A 20,641-nucleotide genomic window follows, 5' to 3' on the forward strand; every position below is an offset into this window, starting at 1 on the left:
CTACGTGGCGTAGTGGGCAAGGCGCTCGCCACGAATGCAGAGACGCTGGGATCGCCTGTTCGATCCCAGCGCTCCACATTGCTTTCAGTTTAGCTGGTCGTTCATACTAATACACATTGGCCGTATTAGGGGGTGGGAAACTGATGGGTGGGGATCGGGCGTTGTGGACAGCGACTCCTACAGGTCGGTTGGTGCGCCTGCGCAGTAGAATCAGGAAGTGTTGGGGGCAGCGTGAGCCTCCCACGCGTTACTCCTCGCCACTGAGAGATCGAGCTGCGCAGGTGAAAAGATGCGACTGCTGTTACCTCAAGTACCGGAGGGAACTTGTGCTATGTATGACTTAGTCCACATTGCAGCCGGCTTGTGGGAGGCAAGAAACAGCGTTCGTGACAGGGGAGGGTTGAATTGGATGATACGAAATTGGGATGGGAGAAAATATAGAAAATGGGAGAAAAAGTTGATCAAAAAAAAAAAATTATAAACTAAAGAAACAAATGTATTAAAATGAAATCTCATTCTTCATTAAATGATAAACAAATGAGTTTGAGAAGGAGCAGAAGGAAGCAAATGTATAGTAGCCTGCTGTTCAGTTCAGTTCCAGGTGCCAAATTTGAGCTACTTTCCAGAAAGGTCCATGAACTACAGTCAGCAAGACCAGAAAATATTTAAAATATATACAGACAATAATAATCAGAATCAGAATCAGAATCAGAATCAGAAAGGTCTTTATTGCCAAGAATTTGCTTTCGACGTTATCGGTGCGACATTAGCGGACAGATAATACAATAAACGAAATAAAATATATAGGCCATGCTGTACAACTGTAAATAAGAGGTTGAATAAAATGATATGAGATATAAACTAAATTAAATAGCACAATAGAATATAGTACAATTATAAGTAAAAATGAAATAGGAATAGGAATAGGCCAGGGCTGTACAACTGGGCAGATGTGGTCAATTATATACACTAATTAGAATGAAGTATAATGCTTGAATGAATGAAATGATGTGTACACTGCCAGTGTGATTTAGGTCATCCTGTGGAAAACGCTTGAGATCATAAACTGCAACCACATCAAGTACATCTTTTATACGATTCTGGTTCTAATATAACAAATTGATCTAAGTGGAAAATCATCCCTAATTTCCCAACTCAATGTTGACAGAATTCATTGAGTGATTAATAATTATATCACAATAACTGAACCCTTGCCATGAAGAATCACAAGTCTGTTTTAAGTTTTTAGATTAACAATGTTTTCAAACCTAATTATCTCAAGGTTTGCACATTGGAGTGTTGCTTATATTCATAATTAAAGACAATACAGATTGAGTCCTTTCAGATGATCACAATGCTTAAACATTACCTGTAGTGTCCCACAGGGGTCAGTATTGGGACCCAAATTATTCATTTAGCACATAAATGACATGTAAACTTTAGTATCTGACATACTGAAACTTGTTGTCTTTGCGGACGACACACACATTTTATGTTCGGGGGATGACCTTCAGCAGCTTTTAGAAGTGGCAAAGAAAGAGATGGACAACTTAAAAGGTTGGTTCGATACAAATAAGTTATCACTCAATACATTTAAAAAAAAAACTACTTCATGATATTTGGAAATAGTAAAATAAACACTGATCCTCAACTGGAAATGTATAATGTAAAAATGTAGAGAGTATACAAACAAGTTTCTAGGGGTTTTAATAGACCACAACCTCTGCTGGAAACCCAACATAAACTACTTCTGTTCAAAGTTAGCGAGAAGTATTGTTACACTGGGCAAGACTAGATATTCTGAATCAGAGAACAAATGACCAAGCAACATTTTAATTTGTATTAATTTATATTCTAATGTAAAATATTGTAAGGAAGGGGCAGGGCTTGATACGCTGTATTTCCCCCTGTCCCTTCTCGAACACTTATTGAACTGTATGGAAATATTCTTTGACTATTTACCTTATATTTTTTATTTTATTTTTTTTAACTTGTTTTATGTTTCTTTGTTCGAGACAAATAAAAATCGAATCAAGCCAAATCAAATTCATACTCCATGTGATTAGAATTTACTTCACAACTGCAAATACGTGGCCTTGCAAAGGGTCAATTATAGATACCAAATCCACCCAAATTTGAACACAGAGTCTCATCGCTAGTCATCCCTGCTTAATCCCATATTGATCAGATGATACAAAATGGCCACAACAGCTGAGATGAATCCCCTTGATTGCACTGCCCTCTGCTGTTGAAACCAGTGTAATAGCAGTATTAGTATAATAGTGGAAAGAATACTTGGTGCTTGCTTGTAGACTCTGCACACTCTGATGATAATAATAATAATAATAATAATAATAATAATAATAATAATAATAATAATAATAATAATAATAATAATAATAATAATAATAATAATAATAATAATAATAATAATAATAATAATAATAATTGTAACTGAGGGGTACAATTCCCTGACTGTATTGATAAGTATGGTATCATTAAACCACTACCGCTTTATGTACTTTAATTACTGGCCATACAGTACATGATATCTAAATATAATGAACACTTCCCACAATGAACCGGTTCTACACAAAGTTGTCTTTAAGTATTTATTGCAGCAAAAGGTACATAATACTTCTCTATTATACTTTGAATGCACTTGTAAGGCAAAGGAATGTGCGTAGGCAAATCAACAATGAATGTCCATTCTCTGGTTACGCAGGAGGTAATTATACAACCTGAATCTTAGGGAATTATATCTATGGTACACTAGTAATATATAGCGGGAGATACTGGAAGGGTCCCCCTGGTTGTAAGCCAGCAGGGGTAGAGGATCTGTCGGTAGTAGAGAGTCTGGTCAACGATGACTAAGGAGACTCCAAGTACAGGAGACGGTGCAATAGCCTCTTGATCCACAGACGAATACAGCTGTTCTCCGTAGACTGTAGCTCCACAGTGAAGAAAGCTAGCCGGCCTCAGGCTCTCTGAGGCGCCGACTCGACTTGGCTCCTCGCGGGGTAAATCCAACACGTGTAAGCGTCGGCGATTCTCCGCTCCATAAATCACAGGACCAAAGCAAATATAATCCAGCCGCAAAGGGCTATGTAGTCGTCGGGTAGATTAATCCAGTGTACATGTCCACACGGTCTCGTCTAGGTCTCCTCGGGTGAAAGCGCCATGAAAGCAGCCCAGCCTGGATAAGAACTCTAGCTAATACGAGGAAGCGTTGGTGATGCTGGTCACTGTAGAACTTTAGCCGCACGATACACTATACACAAATAGACTATTACTGACTTAATAGAAATATGTCGCACTCGACGGTATAGTGCCAAACTCTGACAATTCAGTTATTAATTCGCACGCGGTCTCAATGCTCTATTCTGGGGCCAAACAGGCCATACTTCACCGCACGTTGTATCGTGGGTGAGGCTTCAACTTATTGGGTAACTCTTGACTTCTGACTAAGTGCTTCTGTATTCACCTGCGCCATATTTATATGCACGGTGAACAAACTAGTGCCAGCCTCATTTCTGTCCCGTAGCCCTGGGCAAGGCCGGGCATGTTCAGACATGTCTTGTCGGTAGCCTTGAACCTGACTCTGGAGGCACGACTCTGGCGCCTGTGGACCGCTGTCCAATAGGAGAATGAAATATTATGGTCTGGGCTAAAGGGATATTCCGTGTATATGTACAAGGAATATACAAGGGATATCAAACGACATACAAATACTATGCAATATATATCAATAAATAAATATATATATTCGGTTTAATCTGATCCTTTGTAACAATAATAATAATAATAATAATAATAATAATAATAATAATAATAATAATAATAATAATAATAATAATAATAATAATAATAATATGAATAATATGAATAATATGAATAATATGAATAATATGAATAATAATATGAATACTACTACTACTACTACTACTACTACTACTACTACTACTACTACTAATAATAATAAACCTTATTTGTATAGCACCTTTCATACAATAATTGCAGCTCAAAGTGCTTCACAGCAGTAAAAAAAACACACAAGCATAAAAGGAGCATACAATTGGCTGACCAAGAGCAATGCATAAAGTGCAGACATAAAAATAGGTAAAAACTCAAATAAGCATACATTTGTATAAAATAGACAGCAGCAAAATAGACAAAGTCAAGATAAGGCATAGAACATTAAATCACATAATCTTTCATATTAGGATCTAACATCTTAATAGGCCTCTTTGTTCACAGTTTGATTGTCACCGATACACATAAAATATACATATAAAGGACACTGTACAACTGTACAAGCAAAACTGTACATTGGAATATTGACAAAACCATACTTGGTCATTTACTGTACATTGGAGGGGGTTGGGTTAGGACATTTACAGGGGCCAGTTTCGAATTGCAGTCTCCCGTAGGTGTTTTTTGAGAGTGTTTTTGAAAGTGGGTAGTGATTCACATTCCTTTACAGCTTTGGGTAGGGCGTTCCACATTGATGTGGCATAATTGCTAAACGTGTTTAGTCCCTTGTTTGAGCCGAATCTGGGTTTAACATGATTTGTGGAGCTCCCTCTGGTGTTGTGATCGTGGTATTCACTGACCTTGGGAAGTATTTTGACATGTACATGGGTACCTTGGTCGTGTAGTGTATCTTGTAGACCAGGCCCATTGCAAGTTGCTGTACTCTGTCGTCTACTCTAAGCCATCCTAGGTTGTCAAAGTGGGCAGGGGTGAGGTGGGTTCTAGGAGTAAGGTCAAGCAGTAGTCTGACCAGTTTGTTTTGAGATGTTTGTAATTTTGTTTTTAAAATCAAAAAGCAAAACCAATTGCTTTTAGCTTGTCAATCAGAATGGTGTGATTGACAGTGTCGAAGGCCTTTTGTAGGTCCAGCATGACCATGGCGCAGTATTTGCCCGCGTCCACCTCTTGTTTGATGTGGTCGTTTAAATAGAGAAGGCATGTGTCAGTGGAGTGGGATGTTCTGAAGCCAGATTGGAATTCGTAGATTAGATTTTTTTCCCCGAGGTACTTTTCGACCTGTTCGTATACAATTTTTTCCATGACTTTCGAGATGGAGGTAAGGATAGAAACAGGGCGGTAGTTGCCTGGGTCTAATTTACTGCCCTTTTTGTGCAGGGGTGTTACTCTCGCAATTTTTAAGTCATTGGGGACGTGTCCCTGTTTTATGGAGCGGTTTATTATGTGTGTGATGACTGGGGTGATGGCGGCTGCTGAGTCTCTGAGGAATTTGGAGGGGATGTTGTCATGGCCAGTGGCCTTGTTAGGTTGGAGGGCGCTCAGTTTTTTGAGTACCTCATCTGTTGTTACCATTTCCAGTTTGAAGTCGTCTTTGTGGACCCCTAGGTTCTTGTAGTATGCTACTATGTGTTCTTGATTTCCATTTCCTCCCCGAAGATCCTGTTCTGCACCCTGAACTCCCACAAGGTGGACATGCAGAAGCTGCTGGGAGGGCAGATTGGTCTGGAGGACTTCATCTTCGCCCACGTCCGGGGAGAGACCAAGGAGGTGGAGGTCACGAAGACGGAGGACGCTCTGGGCCTGACCATCACCGACAACGGGGCGGGATATGCCTTCATTAAGGTGAGCGGGAGAAACACACACAACTAAAGGGATAGTTCAGAATAGCACTCTTTCCTACTTACCAATGGTGTTGTCGATCGACAGTCACCCCTCAGCACAATCCATGATTTAATTTCTTATATACATTTTTCAATACAAACATACAAACAAAAACAACACTTGTGAAAAGTATAAATACCTTGTATTGTATAGTTTGTATAGATAGAATATACGTATTATGTTTAGTTTATAGTTTAGTTTATTTATACAGATAGTATAGTATAGTTTGTGTAGATAGAATATACGGTGTGTATCATGTTTAGTTTATAGTTTTAGTTTAAAGTTTATAGTTTATTTATGCAGTTAGTATAGTATAGTTTGTATAGATAGAATATAGGTTGTGTATTATGTTTAGTTTATAGTTTAGTTATAGCTTATTTAGTTTATAGTTATAGTTTATATTTATATTTATAGTTTATAGTTACAGTTTGCAGAGATAGAATATACGTTGTGTATTATGTTTTGTTTATAATTTAGTTTATAGTTATAGTTTATAGTTTATTTATAGCTTATTTAGTTTATAGTTTATATTTATAGTTTGATTGATTGATTGATTGAAAATTGTATTAACAGATTGCAGAATGGGTACAATACAGTACGGCGCAATACACACAATTGTTAAGGGGATGCAGACCAGAGAAAGACTTTCGTCTTGTTTACATCAGGGTCCCCCATTTTCAATTCATCACAACATATATGACATACACGACATACAGATAGACAGTACTGCTACATCTATACATTTATGACATACCAGATTTGCAAATACATTTTGTATTTGTGATACAAAAAATTTCTAAAAAAGAGAGTATATACATTTGACATAGAAACTGTACATTGGAGGAGGTTGGGTAGGTGGGGTGGGGGGTTGGGTAGGCGGGGTGGGGGAAACTGTACAACTGGACAAGCAAAACTGTACATTGGAATATCGACGAAACCATACTTGGTTCTAAGAAGAGGGTCTCGTGTATTCTTGGGTTAGGTCATTTACTGTACATTGGAGGGGGTTGGGTTAGGACATTTACAGCGGCCAGTTTCGAATTGCAGTCTCCCGTAGGTGCTCTTTGAGAGTGGTTTTGAAAGTGGGTAGTGATTCACATTCCTTAACAGCTTTGGGTAGGGCGTTAGGTCTATAGTTATAGTTTGTATAGATAGAATATACGTTGTGTACTACGTTTACAAATCTACTACGGTTGAGAAGCTGGGAAAAACAAGCATTTCACGTTTTTTTCTGAATGTATGTACATAAAAAAAAAAGTTGTGACAATAAAATGATCTGAATCTGAATAATTTTTTTTTAAATATAATTCTCTTCCATCCACATGTCACACAGTCACACAACGCGTGCCCTCACCAATCCCTGCATCTCCCCACAATCCATGCTCCTCACGCTGGGTAGCCACAGCTCTGCTTAGTCAGCCACAAACTAATGCAAGCTCCTGTCTGTATTGAGCTGACTGAAACGTACTGAAGTCTATTTTGTCTGCAGCGTGTGGAGTGGGCTTCAGTTGGTTTCAGTCAGCTCGCACAGAGAGGAGCTCATCCTGGATTGTGCGGAGAAGGGTCTCTACTGACCAACAACATGATTGCTGAGTAGGAAATCGGGGCTAGGGGTTCCAAAAATAACCACTCTCCCTTCAAGTTCAGTGGAATATTGTATCACTGCTATGGTATTCCTTAGGCAGAATACAACCGATACCACTTTCTCTACCAGCGATGCAAATGTGTAAACTTGAAGGAACAGGCCAACATTTTGGGAAATTTGCTTACTGTCTTCTCCAGAGAGAGACAAGAAGATAGATACCAGTTTCCTCTCTGCTCGTTCAGTAGAAAGCTATCTGGCTGCATGTTAGCCTAGCTTAGCACAATGAATGGAAGCGGACATGGCCAGTTAGCCTTCGGGAGAGGTGTTAGTTGGACAATCGACCATGTCCGCTTCCATTCATTGTGCTAAGCTAGGCTAATGTGCAGCCAGATAGCTTTCTACTTAACGCTCAGAGAGAAGACTGGTATCTATCTTCTTGTCTCTCTCTGGAGAAGACGATTTCCCAAAATGTTGGCGTGTTCCTTTAATACAGGCTACCAATCTCATCCATTACTTTTACTGAACTGTATAGATGTGGGGAACAGCTATGCTGATCCATCACAAAACAGAGAGAAAACAGACAGAAGGTATTGCTGACTGTTTGTTTGTTATTGAATTAGAACCTAACGTAATAGAGGCCTTTCACTGAATGTGTAGAGTGCCCATTTGTCTTCCATGTTGGAAGATGGATAGACTCTGAATTATCACATGAACATCCACAAAAACACCTTATGTGACTTACACACCACACAAGCACACTTATTACACACACACACACTGCTGCTACTTACACTGTAGAATAATTTATTTTTATTTATCCGCTGTTATTTTGTACCTTGTATAGATCGTGGTGTATTGTGTTTACAAATCTACTACGGTTGAGGAGCCGGGGAAAACAAGTTTTTCTGAATGTAGGCCTACTGTATGTATATTTAAAAAAAGCTGTGACAATAAAATAATCAGAATCTGAAGAGACATTGGTTGCTGTGTGTGGATATATGAGAAGTATATCAACATAAATGTAATAATGTTGTGTCTTCTTACTGGGTCTTGTGAACAGGTTGCAGTAGAACAGTAATATCATGCTTTTCCAGTGTTTTATCTACTCTCCCGCTGCGCAGAACAAAAAAATTGTGACAAGCAACCATGTTGGAAGAGGGACAACTACGCCAACATTCTGTGCCTCTATCGTGCGTTCGCAGTGACAAAAGCTTTACTAATGGACCGTGACGTACTTCCATCAGTTCCAAAAGTTCATTCTCTCCAAACTTTTCTGCCAAAATGGACACAAATCTGGCGCCGACATACTCACCCTCATTGAAAAATAATTACAAACAGATTGTAGACAGACAGACACCATGGACCAATGTAGATGGGCCCTCAGACAATAGACCTATCTCAAACCTGCGCTCTTTTCTCCAATCACAACTGTTTCCTTCTCTCGGACAAACTTGGGAGAATGCCACCCAAATAAAATATTGCAATATGTTATTTACATTGCCAAGGAAAGTTCAATCAATAGTTGTGGACACAAGCTACACTCTCTCCCAAATCCAGAAACCAGAGAAGTGAGACTCAATCATTGCTACAGAGTCTGGAACTGCTCCATTCACAGTGATTGGGAGTGATTTTGTGGACCCACAGAATGTTTTTTTTTTTTCTTATATACTAAAATGAGCTTTATTCTCAGTTCTGAAACAGAAAATATACCTATATACTGGGTGCTCCCAGTGTCATCTTTCCCCAATTCATTGTCTATGGAGCAGCTTCAGACTTAATACCTGATGACATCACAAATATAACTTTTAGCATTCCATTTCTTTTTAATTTGGGAGAGTTATTCATGTTCACTAATATTTTTGGACTGTCCCAGAGCCTGGGAATAATTCGTATGAATTCCAGGAGTGGGGACCCCTTTAATGAAACAAACCATCAAACATATACCTATATCTATCCTGAGATACATTCTGGATAACTTTATACGAACTGGATAATAACATACGAACACATTATGCCACATCAATGTGGAACGCCCTACCCAAAGCTGTAAAGGAATGTGAATCCCTACCCACATTCAAAACCGCTCTTAAAGAGCACCTACGGGAGGCTGCAATTCGAAACTGGCCACCGTAAATTTCCAAACCCCCCCACCCCCTCCTAATAGACAGTCTCCTCCCCATCATATGTATATATTCTCTGTCAGGATCTATGGGTAACAGTACTGTATATTTGAATATCGTATATGTCACAAATGTAACAGTACTATATACCTGTATGTCATGTATGTCCCTATGCCATAAATGTGTATGTCATAAATGTCACTATGAATTGAAAATGGGGGACCCTGATGTAAACAAGACAAACGTCTTTCTCTGGTCTGCATCCCCTTAACAACTGTGTGTATTGAGCCGTACTGTATTGTACCCATGCTGCAATCTGTTAAATAAAGTTTTCATTCAATCATTCATTCATTCATACGAACACGTTTCCTGTTTCTCTCCTGCAGAGGATAAAGGAAGGCAGCACCATAGACCAGCTGAAGTCGGTGTGCGTGGGCGACCACATCGAGGCCATCAACGACCAGAGCATCGTGGGGTGTCGCCACTACGAGGTGGCCAAGATGCTGAAGGAGCAGCCCAGGGGGACCCCCTTCACCCTGCGACTGGTGGGGCCCAAGAAGGCGTTCGGTGAGTAGAGAACCTACATCACCTTCATCATGGCTTTTCTTATCCGCTAGAGAGAGTGAAGTCGTCGTCGTCATCGCAGTAGCATTTTTACATACTTGTTTTATGTCTTGAAAGGTCATGCTGGTGTTGCTTGTCATCACACTGATGTAAAATGCATCACTTGATTTTGTCCTACCACACACACACGCACGCACGCACGCACGCACGCACGCACGCACGCACGCACGCACGCACGCACGCACGCACGCACGCACGCACGCACGCACGCACGCACGCACGCACACACACACACACACACACACACACACACACACACACACACACACACACACACACACACACACACACACACACACACACAGTATTTAGACTAGCTTAATGTAAAATTGATCATGGTATGAGTTGAATCATTCTTGTGTTCAACATTTATTTGCATGAAAATGTAAATTATTAATAAGTCTTTTATGGCCAGAACAGATGTAGTCAATAAATGAACAGAGATGTAAAATATCAGGATTGTAGATGTCATAAATTCTGTTCAGTCCCACGTGATGATTGAGAGTGAACCTGTGGATGAAATGGCCCCCCCTCCTGGCAGGCAGCAGAATTACAATACAGCATGTGAATGAGTAGGCTATTGGGAACAACTGGTCTCAGGCTGTGGCTGTGGTTACAGTCAAGAGGTGGCGCTATGGAGACGTAGGGGTCAACTTCAAGTTTCAAGTTCAAGTTTCTTTATTAGTTGTCATACAAAAATACAGAATACTTGTATATGAAATGCTTTTTTCTGTTCTGCTCCTGAGAGTGTGCTAGATAAAAAAAATAGATGAGTATAAAATAGAAAGTCAAGTACGTAAACAAGTGTAAACAAAGATTTACAATATACATACAATATACAACACAGAGTAGGGGAAAAAAATGGGTAACTGAGTTACAATACAATATACAGTACAATGCAGAAATGGGATGAGGTACAACTTAGGCCGGGTAAGGTGCAATGAGGTACAGTATGAGTTGTAGTGCAAATCTCTTTACCAATAAATATAAAGTGTGTTAAAGTGTGTTAAAGTGTCTAAAGTGGGTAAAGTGGGTGCTACATTGAGTTGTTTATTTAAAGTGAGTGTGTACGTGTGGATGTGTGTGCTGTGAGTGTATTTGATGGTTTGTTGTTACATAGTGTTATTGTTGTTGAGCATTCTGATGGCCTGGGGATAGAAGCTCCTTCTGAGTCTCTCTGTGCTTGCCATGAGACTCCGGTATCGCTTGCCTGACCGCAGCAGTTCAAAGAGGCCGTTGTTTGGGTGGCTAGAGTCTTTGATTATTCTCTCAGCCTTACCCCTGCAACGCTTGTTGTAAATGTCTTGGAGAGTGGGGAGCCTACCTCCAATTGTGCGTTCGGCTGAACGGGCCACTCTCTGTAGTCTGCTACGGTCTTGTGCAGTGCTATTCCCAAGCCAGGAGGTGATATTGCCAGTCAGGATGCTCTCTATTGTGCATGTGTAGAAGTTCTTAAGGATCTTCTGACTCACTTTGAACTTGCTTAGGCGCCTGAGGAAGTAGAGGCGTTGCCGTGCCTTCTTGACTACACTGTTAATGTGTGTGGTCCATGTCAAGTCCTCGGATATGTGGACTCCGAGGTACTTAAAACTGTTCACTCTCTCAATCGGTGCCCCGTCGATGCTGAGGGGGCTGTAGTCCCTGACCTCCGACCTCCTAATGTCCACAATCATCTCTTTTGTTTAGCTGATGTTCAGGGAGAGGCAGTTCTCCTGACACCACCGCGCCATATTATCTACCTCTTCCAGGTAGGCCCTCTCGCCGTTTGCAGAGATCAGGCCCACCACTACTGTGTCGTCAGCTAATTTTATGATTGCGTTGTTGTTCCGCTGTGCCACACAGTCGTGTGTGTACAGCGAGTAGAGGAGGGGACTCAGAACACAGCCCTGGGGGGCCCCTATGTTGAGGGTGATGGATGAGGAGGTGCAGTTGCCTGCTCTCACCACCTGGGGTCTACCTGTCAGGAAGTCCAAGACCCACTGGCAGAGGTCATAGTTCAAGCCCAGGTCCCTGAGCTTGGCTATGAGTTTGGAGGGGACTATGGTATTGAATGCTGAGCTGTAGTCGATCAGCATTCTCACATAGTTCCCCTGCCTCTTGTCCAGGTGTGATGCTGCTGTGTGCAGCACATGGGCTATGGCGTCCTCCGTGGACCTGTTGGGGCGATATGCAAATTGCAGGGGGTCCAGGTTGATGGGGAGGGAGGAACAGATGTAGCCCTTCACACTTCACTTCCTGCAGGGTCAACTCACTGCAGGGTCAACTCACTGCAGGGTCAACATGAATGAATGAATGAATGAATGAATGAATGAAAACTTTATTTAACAGATTGCAGAATGGGTACAATACAGTACGGCTCAATACATACAATTGTTAAGGGGATGCAGACCTGAGAAAGACGTTTGTCTTGTTTCCATCAGGGTCCCCCATTTTCAATTCATATAGACATATATGACATACATGACATACAGATAGTCAGTACTGCTACATCTATACATTTATGACATACCAGATTTGCAAATACAGTACTGTTTGTGATACAGAAGGAGTCAAGAAAAGGGAGTATATACATTTGACGTAGAAACTGTACATTGGAGGTTGGGTGGGGGGGGTTGGGTACATTGGGATATTGACAACCATACTGGGTAATTTACATTGGAGGTGGTTGGGGGGGGGGGGGGGGGCGGGGGGCACACTGTATAAACAAGTAACACTGTACATTGAGGGGGGGGGGGAGGAGACACTGTACAAACAAACACAATTGTACATTGAACTATTGACAAAACCATACTAGGTAAATGACTGTACATTGGAGGGGGTTGGAATGATTGGGTTAGGATATTTACAGGGGCCAGTGTTGAATTGCAGTCTCCCGTAGGTGTCCCTTGAGAGAGGTTTTGAAAGTGGGTAGTGATCCACATTCCTTTACAGCTTTGGGTAGGGCGTTCCACATTGATGTGGCATAATTGCGAAACGTGTTTAGTCCCTTATTTGAGCCGAATCTGGGTTTGACATGATTTGTGGAGCTCCCTCTGGTGTTGTGATCGTGGTATTCACTGACCTTTGGGAAGTATTTTGACATGTACATGGGTACCTTGGTCGTGTAGTGTATCTTGTAGACCAGGCCCATTGCAAGTTGTTGTACTCTGTCGTCTACTCTAAGCCATCCTAGGTTGTCGAAGTGGGCAGGGGTGAGGTGGGTTCTAGGAGTAAGGTCAAGCAGTAGTCTGACCAGTTTGTTTTGAGATGTTTGTAATTTTGTTTTTAGCGCCTTTGAGGTGCTTTGGTACCATGAGGTGCAAGCATAGTCGTAGTACCCCTGAATGAGTGCTCCTGCCAGAGTCTTCAGGGTGTTCTTGTTTACCAGAGAGGAGATCCGGTACAAGAATCGAGTTCGTTGGTTGACTTTTTTTATTACATTGGATGCCATTTTGTCACAGGAGAGATTAGCCTCTAGGATGGACCCCAGGTAGGTAATTTCATCTTTCCTTGTGACAATATTGTCACCCACTGTAACTGAGAAGCCGTCGGTCTTGCTGAGTTTGTTATTTGAACCGAAGAGAATGGACTCTGTTTTGCCCATGTGTAATGATAGTTTGTTATCAGCGAGCCATATGCAGATTCTGCCTAGTTCCGAGCTGAGGGTTTTTTCAACCTGTAACTTGTTCTTGTCAGAGACCAGCAGGGCTGAGTCGTCCGCAAACAGGAACAAGTTGCAGTCACAAGCTGACGACATGTCATTTGCATAAATTAGGAACAGTAGCGGTCCTAGTATGCTTCCTTGTGGAACACCACAGCTCACTGTGAGGGGGGGGGATAGGGTACCGTTTACCTCCACCATCTGTTCCCTCCCCTCAAGGTAGGATTGCATCCAGCTCACTGATAGACTATCAAAACCAATTGCTTTTAGCTTGTCAATCAGAATGGAGTGATTGACCGTGTCAAAGGCCTTTTGTAGGTCCAGCATGACCATGCCGCAGTATTTGCCTGCGTCCACCTCTTGTTTGATGTGGTCATTCAAATAGAGAAGGCATGTGTCAGTGGAGTGGGATGTTCTGAAGCCAGATTGGAATTCGTAGATTAGATTTTTTTCCGCTAGGTACTTTTCGACCTGTTCGTAGACTATTTTTTCCATGACTTTCGAGATGGAGGTGAGAATAGAAACAGGGCGGTAGTTGCCTGGGTCTAATTTGCTGCCCTTTTTGTGCAGAGGGGTCACCCTCGCAATTTTGAAGTCCTTGGGGACGTGTCCCTGTTTTATGGAGAGGTTTATTATGTGTGTGATGATTGGTGTGATGGCGGCTGCTGAGTCTCTGAGGAATTTGGAGGGGATGTTGTCATGGCCAGTGGCCTTGTTAGGTTGGAGGGCGCTCAGTTTATTGAGTACCTCATCTGTTGTTACCATTTCCAGCTTGAAGTCGTCCTTGCGGACCCCTAGGTTTTTGTAGAAAGCTACTATGTGTTCTACCCCATAAAGCCCTGAGTGGGAGGGTAGTTTGTTTACCAGTGTTGTGGCTATGTTTGTGAAGAAAATGTTTAAGTAATTGGCTACATCCAGCTTGTCTGTGATGAGCGTGTTGTCAGTTTTTATGTTTATGTTTGAGAATCTGGTTTTAAGTTTTTTACTGCATCCTAGTTGATTATTGAGTAATTTCCAAAGTTCACGTGGTTTGTTTTTGTTTTCCTCAGTTTTGTCATTGATGAAATTCTTTTTTGCAGTTTTGATCATGGAGTTTACGTCGTTTCTTAGTCTGTTTCTTTCTAGTTTGAGTTCAGTCACGTGGGCTTGGAGTTCACTGCTCGTGCTTTTAGTAAGCTTTGACTGACTTTTACGAAACTCAGAGCATTTTTTGTCTCTGGTTTTCATAGCGGCCAGTATTTCGGAGTGCATCCACGGCTCAGCGCGATTTTTTACCCTGGTGGTTCTTAGGGGGGCCATGTCGTTTAGTATTGCTGAGAATTTGGTTTTGAAACCAAGCCATGTTTCGTCAACCAGTGTACCATTGAGTTCATCTGACCAGTCCAGACTCTCCAGTTCAAGGTTGAAGGCCTCGCTAGAGTAGGTTTTGAGGTCTCTAGATGTGACTGTTTTGTGGCAGCCAGCCTTTTGTTTTAGTTTTTTTCGGGTACAGAATATCATATAATGATCACTTAACCCACATGCTATAACCCCTTTATTTGAGATCTTGGACTTGTCGGAGGTCAGAATGAGGTCAATGGTAGTCTGAGTTGATTCGCATACACGTGTGGGTTGGGTGATTAGCTGGCTGAGGCCATGCAGATCACAAAACCTACTGAAGGCCTTGAAGACGGGTGCATCTTTACGTTGCATATCCGTGTTCCAGTCTCCAATAAGAATTTTGTCTACATCCTCAACTCCAGCTAAACACCCATCCATTGTATCATAAAAGCCACTATGATCTGGCGGCCTGTAGACTGTGCCAACCAGTAGGGATTTCGCCCTTTCGAATAGGATTTCCACCCATACAGTTTCAATTGATTTATGATTCAGGTCATTTCTGTTGATGAATTTGGTGTCCTTGTGTATGTACATACAGACACCACCTCCATGTTTGTTCCTATCATTCCTGATTATTGAGTAGTTCTCAATCTCTATCTCTGGATCTTTTACAGAATCGTCGAGCTTAGTTTCTGAGAAGCACAGTATGTTTGCCTTACCATTTATGAATATTTGCTTGATTTCATCCAATTTGTTTTTTAAGCTGTTAATGTTAATGTGAAAAATACTGCAGGGTCAACTTACTGCAGGGTCTGTCCACATGAAAATATATGTAGCCAGGAACTGAAGGTCAATCACTGTAATAAGTAACATACAGACTTTTCAATCTGGATGCACCTTGCAGAACCACAGCACTATTCTCCTTTTACACACACAAGCATGCACATCCATGCACGTGTAGCAGGGGGATTATCCCTGCTTCGTGGGAACTGTGGGGTGCGGTCAATAGGTAGCGAGACACAGTAGCACCCTGGCCAGCTGCACCTCCGTCTTTGGGGTCCGGAGCGTCAACTGGAGGCTGGTAGTGGGGGTGAATGAGGCCCAGGGTTTACAAACCTGGTCCGGTACTCTGGTCTTCCTCCCTCTCTCTGGAGTAGTCCGCAGTACTCCCCAACACACCCTCACCCTCCACAGTTGCCCCTTTTCCCTCCCACACCTACTGACCGGATGGTAGAGAAATAACTGGGTTCCCCCCGCAAGCAGTACCCTCCCTTATGTGAGACGACCAGAACCCTTACAATGGAAATGGAAAAGGTAGAATAGCAAGGGGTTACGATTACATATATTACCCGTAGCAAAGGGTTAGGGTTAGGGTTAGAAATAATGAAAGACACACACACAAGACTCCCATCTACATCCTTTACTGGTATTTAAAGACTGGTCATCTACAAATATTTAATAGCAATGGGTCCACGGAAGGTAGTTCTACTATTACTCAAGTTGTAATTCAATACCTTGCAAACACTTATATTGTACACCCACACAGTATAGACTCAGGTATTGCAGACCCAAAGTTAATAGACCCAGATATTGTAGACTTCAATATACTTGACTCCTTACCCACGTCTGGGCTAGTACCAATAATAATACCTCTTCTTAGGCTTTACTTATATGGCAGCGTTACGTTTACCCCCAAGAGGGGAAGGGTTAAATAGATGGGAAAGTAATATTACACACACATTGTATCACGCTCAAAGAAAAGGAAATAAAACCAAAAGTGTGGGCCCACAATTACCAAAACAAAAGCCCTATGCTAATGCCGGCATGTAATGTTTATGGGGTACCCCTATGCACTGTGGTTAGCAAACACCAGCTTCGCCCGTAGGCTGCGACACACTGTGTAATGTACGATAGGATCCTGGGCGCCGAAGCCCTAATGTTTACTCTACCAAAATGGCGGCCGCGCCGCTCCACCACCGTCCTGGTGGCAAGATGGCGTCGAACACTCGCGCCGCAGGTGCTAGCAGGCGGAGCTATAGCAGAGAGGCAGTGCTGGCTGAGCTGGTGCTGGGCGAACTCTGCTGGTGGTAAAGAACTCCCCGTGTCCTGCAGGCAGCCTGGAGCAGGTGTGCTGCTGCTCTCCGGTGCAGACAGCTGTTGACGCCCGGGCAGACTGCTTGGATGTCCCGTACGTCTCTGGCACGCAGACTATACCGTCACTGTAACTAGGTATAACACGAGCAATGCTACTGTGATCCTTAGCCGCACGCTACCTATACCGCTCACTGTAACTAGGTATAACTCGACTCTTAGTGCCCGACTCTGCACTTAATGTTCATAATATCATAACACTGGTACTGCTAGGATATCGTATCCACTAGCCAGTACTTCCTATCACCCGTCACTGTTCCACGGGGCACTCCGGCATAAACGTCAGCAACGGGGCTGTCTAGAGCTCCCCCGTTAGACGTGACTTCTCGTGGTCAAGTTCACTGCCGAGAAGAGAACGACTTCCGCTCGGCTCCTCCCTTTATCATCTCTCAGCTCTCTCCGCCACTCTCTGTCTGCTACTGCCCCCTGCTGGTCCCGCCTGCCAGTCACAAGGGGGACGCACTGTAAAATATGAATCAATACTGTCATTTATGATCCGTATTCACATGCTCTTTGGACGGGGCGTTTGTGTCATTGTTCGTGTGAATCAATGACACTAGTTAGAATGTCTTTGTGTACAAAAAGGGATATAAACACAGTCAGCAGTTCTGAATAATATACCATATTTTCCAGACTGCTACATTTCCCCCCACTTTGAACTTGCTAAGTCCTCTGCAAGTTAACAACAAAACAACAAAAACAAACGCATGCATGAAAACGGTCCTGAGACCAACAGTTTCACACATCGGTTGACAATTACACATTATGCCAACAGTTTTACACACTCCCTCAGGAGTTGGACACACTGTTCCGCGAACACGCTCTTGAGCACGTAGTCCTGGCGATACCGAGCGGGTAGCCGACCTCTGGTGCTCCTCTGGGGCCGAGCGGCCTCCACTCTGGGGGGTTCCACCTCCCCCGCCTCCGATTCCGTGTCGGATTCCTCAGTGTCTGTCGGCGGGTCCTGGACCACGGCCTCACCCTCCGGGGCCATCGATGGACCGCCCGCGGCCTCCTCTTCGACTCCGTCTCCGCCGCCTTCCCCCTCCTCTCCTGAAGGGGTCGACTCCACCTCTGACTCGGCGCTTACGGCCTCCTCAGGGGCGTCCCGCAGGGGACCGGGGTGGTTACACGCCCTAGGATGCGGTTCCCGCCGGTGCCCGAAAGCACCTCCGATGTCTGATTCGGACGAGCTCCGCGGTGCCACCGGGATCTGTCGAGGGGCCCTCCCCCGCACTTCCGGGTCAGAAGCCGGGAAGGGACAGGTCTTGAGCTGGTCTCGATGCACGGTCCTTTCTGGACCCCCTGCTTCGGGCCTGACCGTGAACACGGGCGTCCCTTCGTGGCTCTGCTTAACCACCACATATGACGTAGGCTCCCACTTGTCTTGTATCTTATTACGGCCCCGGATTCGGTGGTCGCGTATCAGGACCCGGTCTCCGGCCCGCAGGAGTGCACCTCTGCTCTTCCTGTCGTAAATTCTCTTGCGTCGATGGGATGCCTGCTTCGCCGTGGCCTCAGCGGCCTCCGCGGCGGCCTTTAGTCGCTCGTGGTGACTCTGCACCCACTCATCTAGGTCTGCCGCCCCCTCCTCAATGACGTCTCTGCCCCCTAGGACATCTCGGGGCATCCTAGCGTCCCTCCCGAAGAGCAGGTAGAAGGGAGAGTATCCAGTGGAGGAGTGTTCGTGGCAATTGTATGTAAGTACCAACTCGGGTAGGTGCTCCTTCCAGTCCCGCTTCTTCTCTGCGGGCAGACTACGCAGCATGTCGTGCATTGTCCGATTGAATCTCTCGCACTGCCCATTCCCCTGGGGATGGTAGGGCGTGGTGCGGCTCTTTGAAATCCCATACAGTCGGCAGAGCTCCTTGATGACGCTCGACTCGAAATTTCGCCCTTGATCGGCATGGAGTCGGGCAGGGCAACCGTAGTACACGAACCAGTACTTGATGATGGCAGCGGCGGTGGTCTTCGCAGTCTGGTCTTTGGTCGGTACGGCAATAGTGAATCGGGTAAACATATCGGTCAGCACCAGTACGTTCTCGTAGCCACCCACCGACCTCTCCAACACGGTGAAGTCCATGGCCAGGACCTCCATGGGTGCCGTCACGTTAGTGCAGGTCATCTGGGCCTGGGCTTTAGGGAACACGTCGCGGGCTAATGCACATCGCTTGCATCGCTTCACCCATTGCTTCACCTCTTCTGCCATTCCGATCCAGTAGTAACCTCGCCTCATCAGGACCACCGTCCCCTGTCCCCCGTAGTGTCCCGCGTCTTCGTGCTGGGTCTCGTAGATCCTCCTTCGCAGGGCTGTGGGCACCACCAGCTGGAGAACCTCCTCTCCATCCCGGGGATCGCTTACGCGCCGAAACAGCACTTGCTGATGCAGACGGAGTCGTTCCCACTGCCCGTATAACTTGCGGAGTTTCGGGTCTCCTTCCTTCAGCTGTACCTTAGTGGGGGGGACCCCCTGTGTCACCGCCCGCCACACCGGACCCAACTCGGAATCGTCCGCCTGGAGCTGCCGCATTTCCGCCCAGTCATATCCGCTGTTCCCCTTCTGTGCCGCTATCCGTCGTGCGCCGACACTCGAGACCTCCCGCGTCTCTGTCGGTCTCCCAGGGCACAGCAGGGCCCGCACTTCCTCCGCTGGGACCACGACGTAGCCCTCGCGGGCGACTGGGGCGGGGACGGACAATGGAGTGGCCCGTTCCTGGAGACCCTGACGGGTGTGGGTGCCAGCCGCGGCTATCATTAGGAAGTCTTTCTCAGTGTCTTCCACTTCAGGTTCTGATCGCATCGGCATGCGAGACAGAGCGTCTGCGTTCTGGTTGAGTCGACCAGGTTTGTAGTGCACCACGAAGTCAAACTCCGCGAGCTGAGCGTTCCACCGCTGCTCCACTGCTCCCAGGTTGGCCGTGCCGAGGTGTCTCAACGGGTTGTGGTCGGTGATCACGGTGAACTGGGCGTACATCAAGAGGTCTCTGAACTTCTCGGTGACCGCCCACTTCAGGGCGAGGAGTTCCAGCTTGAACGCACTATAATTTTGGTCATTCCTTTCGGACCCACGCAGGCCTCGGCTCGCAAAGGCGATGACTCGCTCTACGCCCTCCTGTTTCTGACTGAGTACCGCTCCCAGTCCCAAGTAACTCCCGTCGGTGGTCACTATGAAGGGGAGCTGGAGGTCGGGGTAGGCCAGCACCGGGGGTGTCAAGAGGCACTGCCGCAGATGGTCGAAGGCCGTCTGACACTGCGGCGTCCACTTGAAGGCCTCGGGCCGGCCTTTGGCGAACCCCTTTTTTTCTTTCCCCATCAGGGCGTGCAGTGGCTGGGCCACCTGGGCGAAGTGGGGCACGAACCGCCGATAATAGGACAGGAACCCGATCACCTGCCTCACTTCCTTCGCCGAGCGTGGCGCCGGCCAGTCCTCCAACGCCTTCACTTTGTCGGTGTCGACCTGTATGCCGGCCGCGGAGACCACGTGTCCCAGGAACTTGACTTCGGCCTTCAGAAGGAAGCACTTCCGGGGCTTGAGCTTGAGTCCATGCT

General features: G+C 44.9%; 1 protein-coding gene across 1 annotated transcript in view; it reads left to right on the plus strand.

Moving 5' to 3' along the window:
- gipc3 (GIPC PDZ domain containing family, member 3) overlaps positions 1 to 20,641 on the plus strand; it is a gene marked incomplete at its 5' end in the record, with an annotated part of 45,565 nt that overhangs the window by 4,143 nt on the left and 20,781 nt on the right. Inside the window, 2 exons of the mRNA XM_084308480.1 lie at positions 5,428 to 5,613; positions 9,744 to 9,924. Of these exons, the coding sequence (XP_084164606.1) occupies positions 5,428 to 5,613; positions 9,744 to 9,924 (367 nt within the window). The remainder of the gene's footprint in view (positions 1 to 5,427; positions 5,614 to 9,743; positions 9,925 to 20,641) is intronic.

Source organism: Notolepis coatsorum (genome assembly GCF_963971535.1).
Source record: "Notolepis coatsorum genome assembly, chromosome: 2".
In the NCBI taxonomy this organism is placed as follows: Eukaryota; Metazoa; Chordata; class Actinopteri; order Aulopiformes; family Paralepididae; genus Notolepis; species Notolepis coatsorum.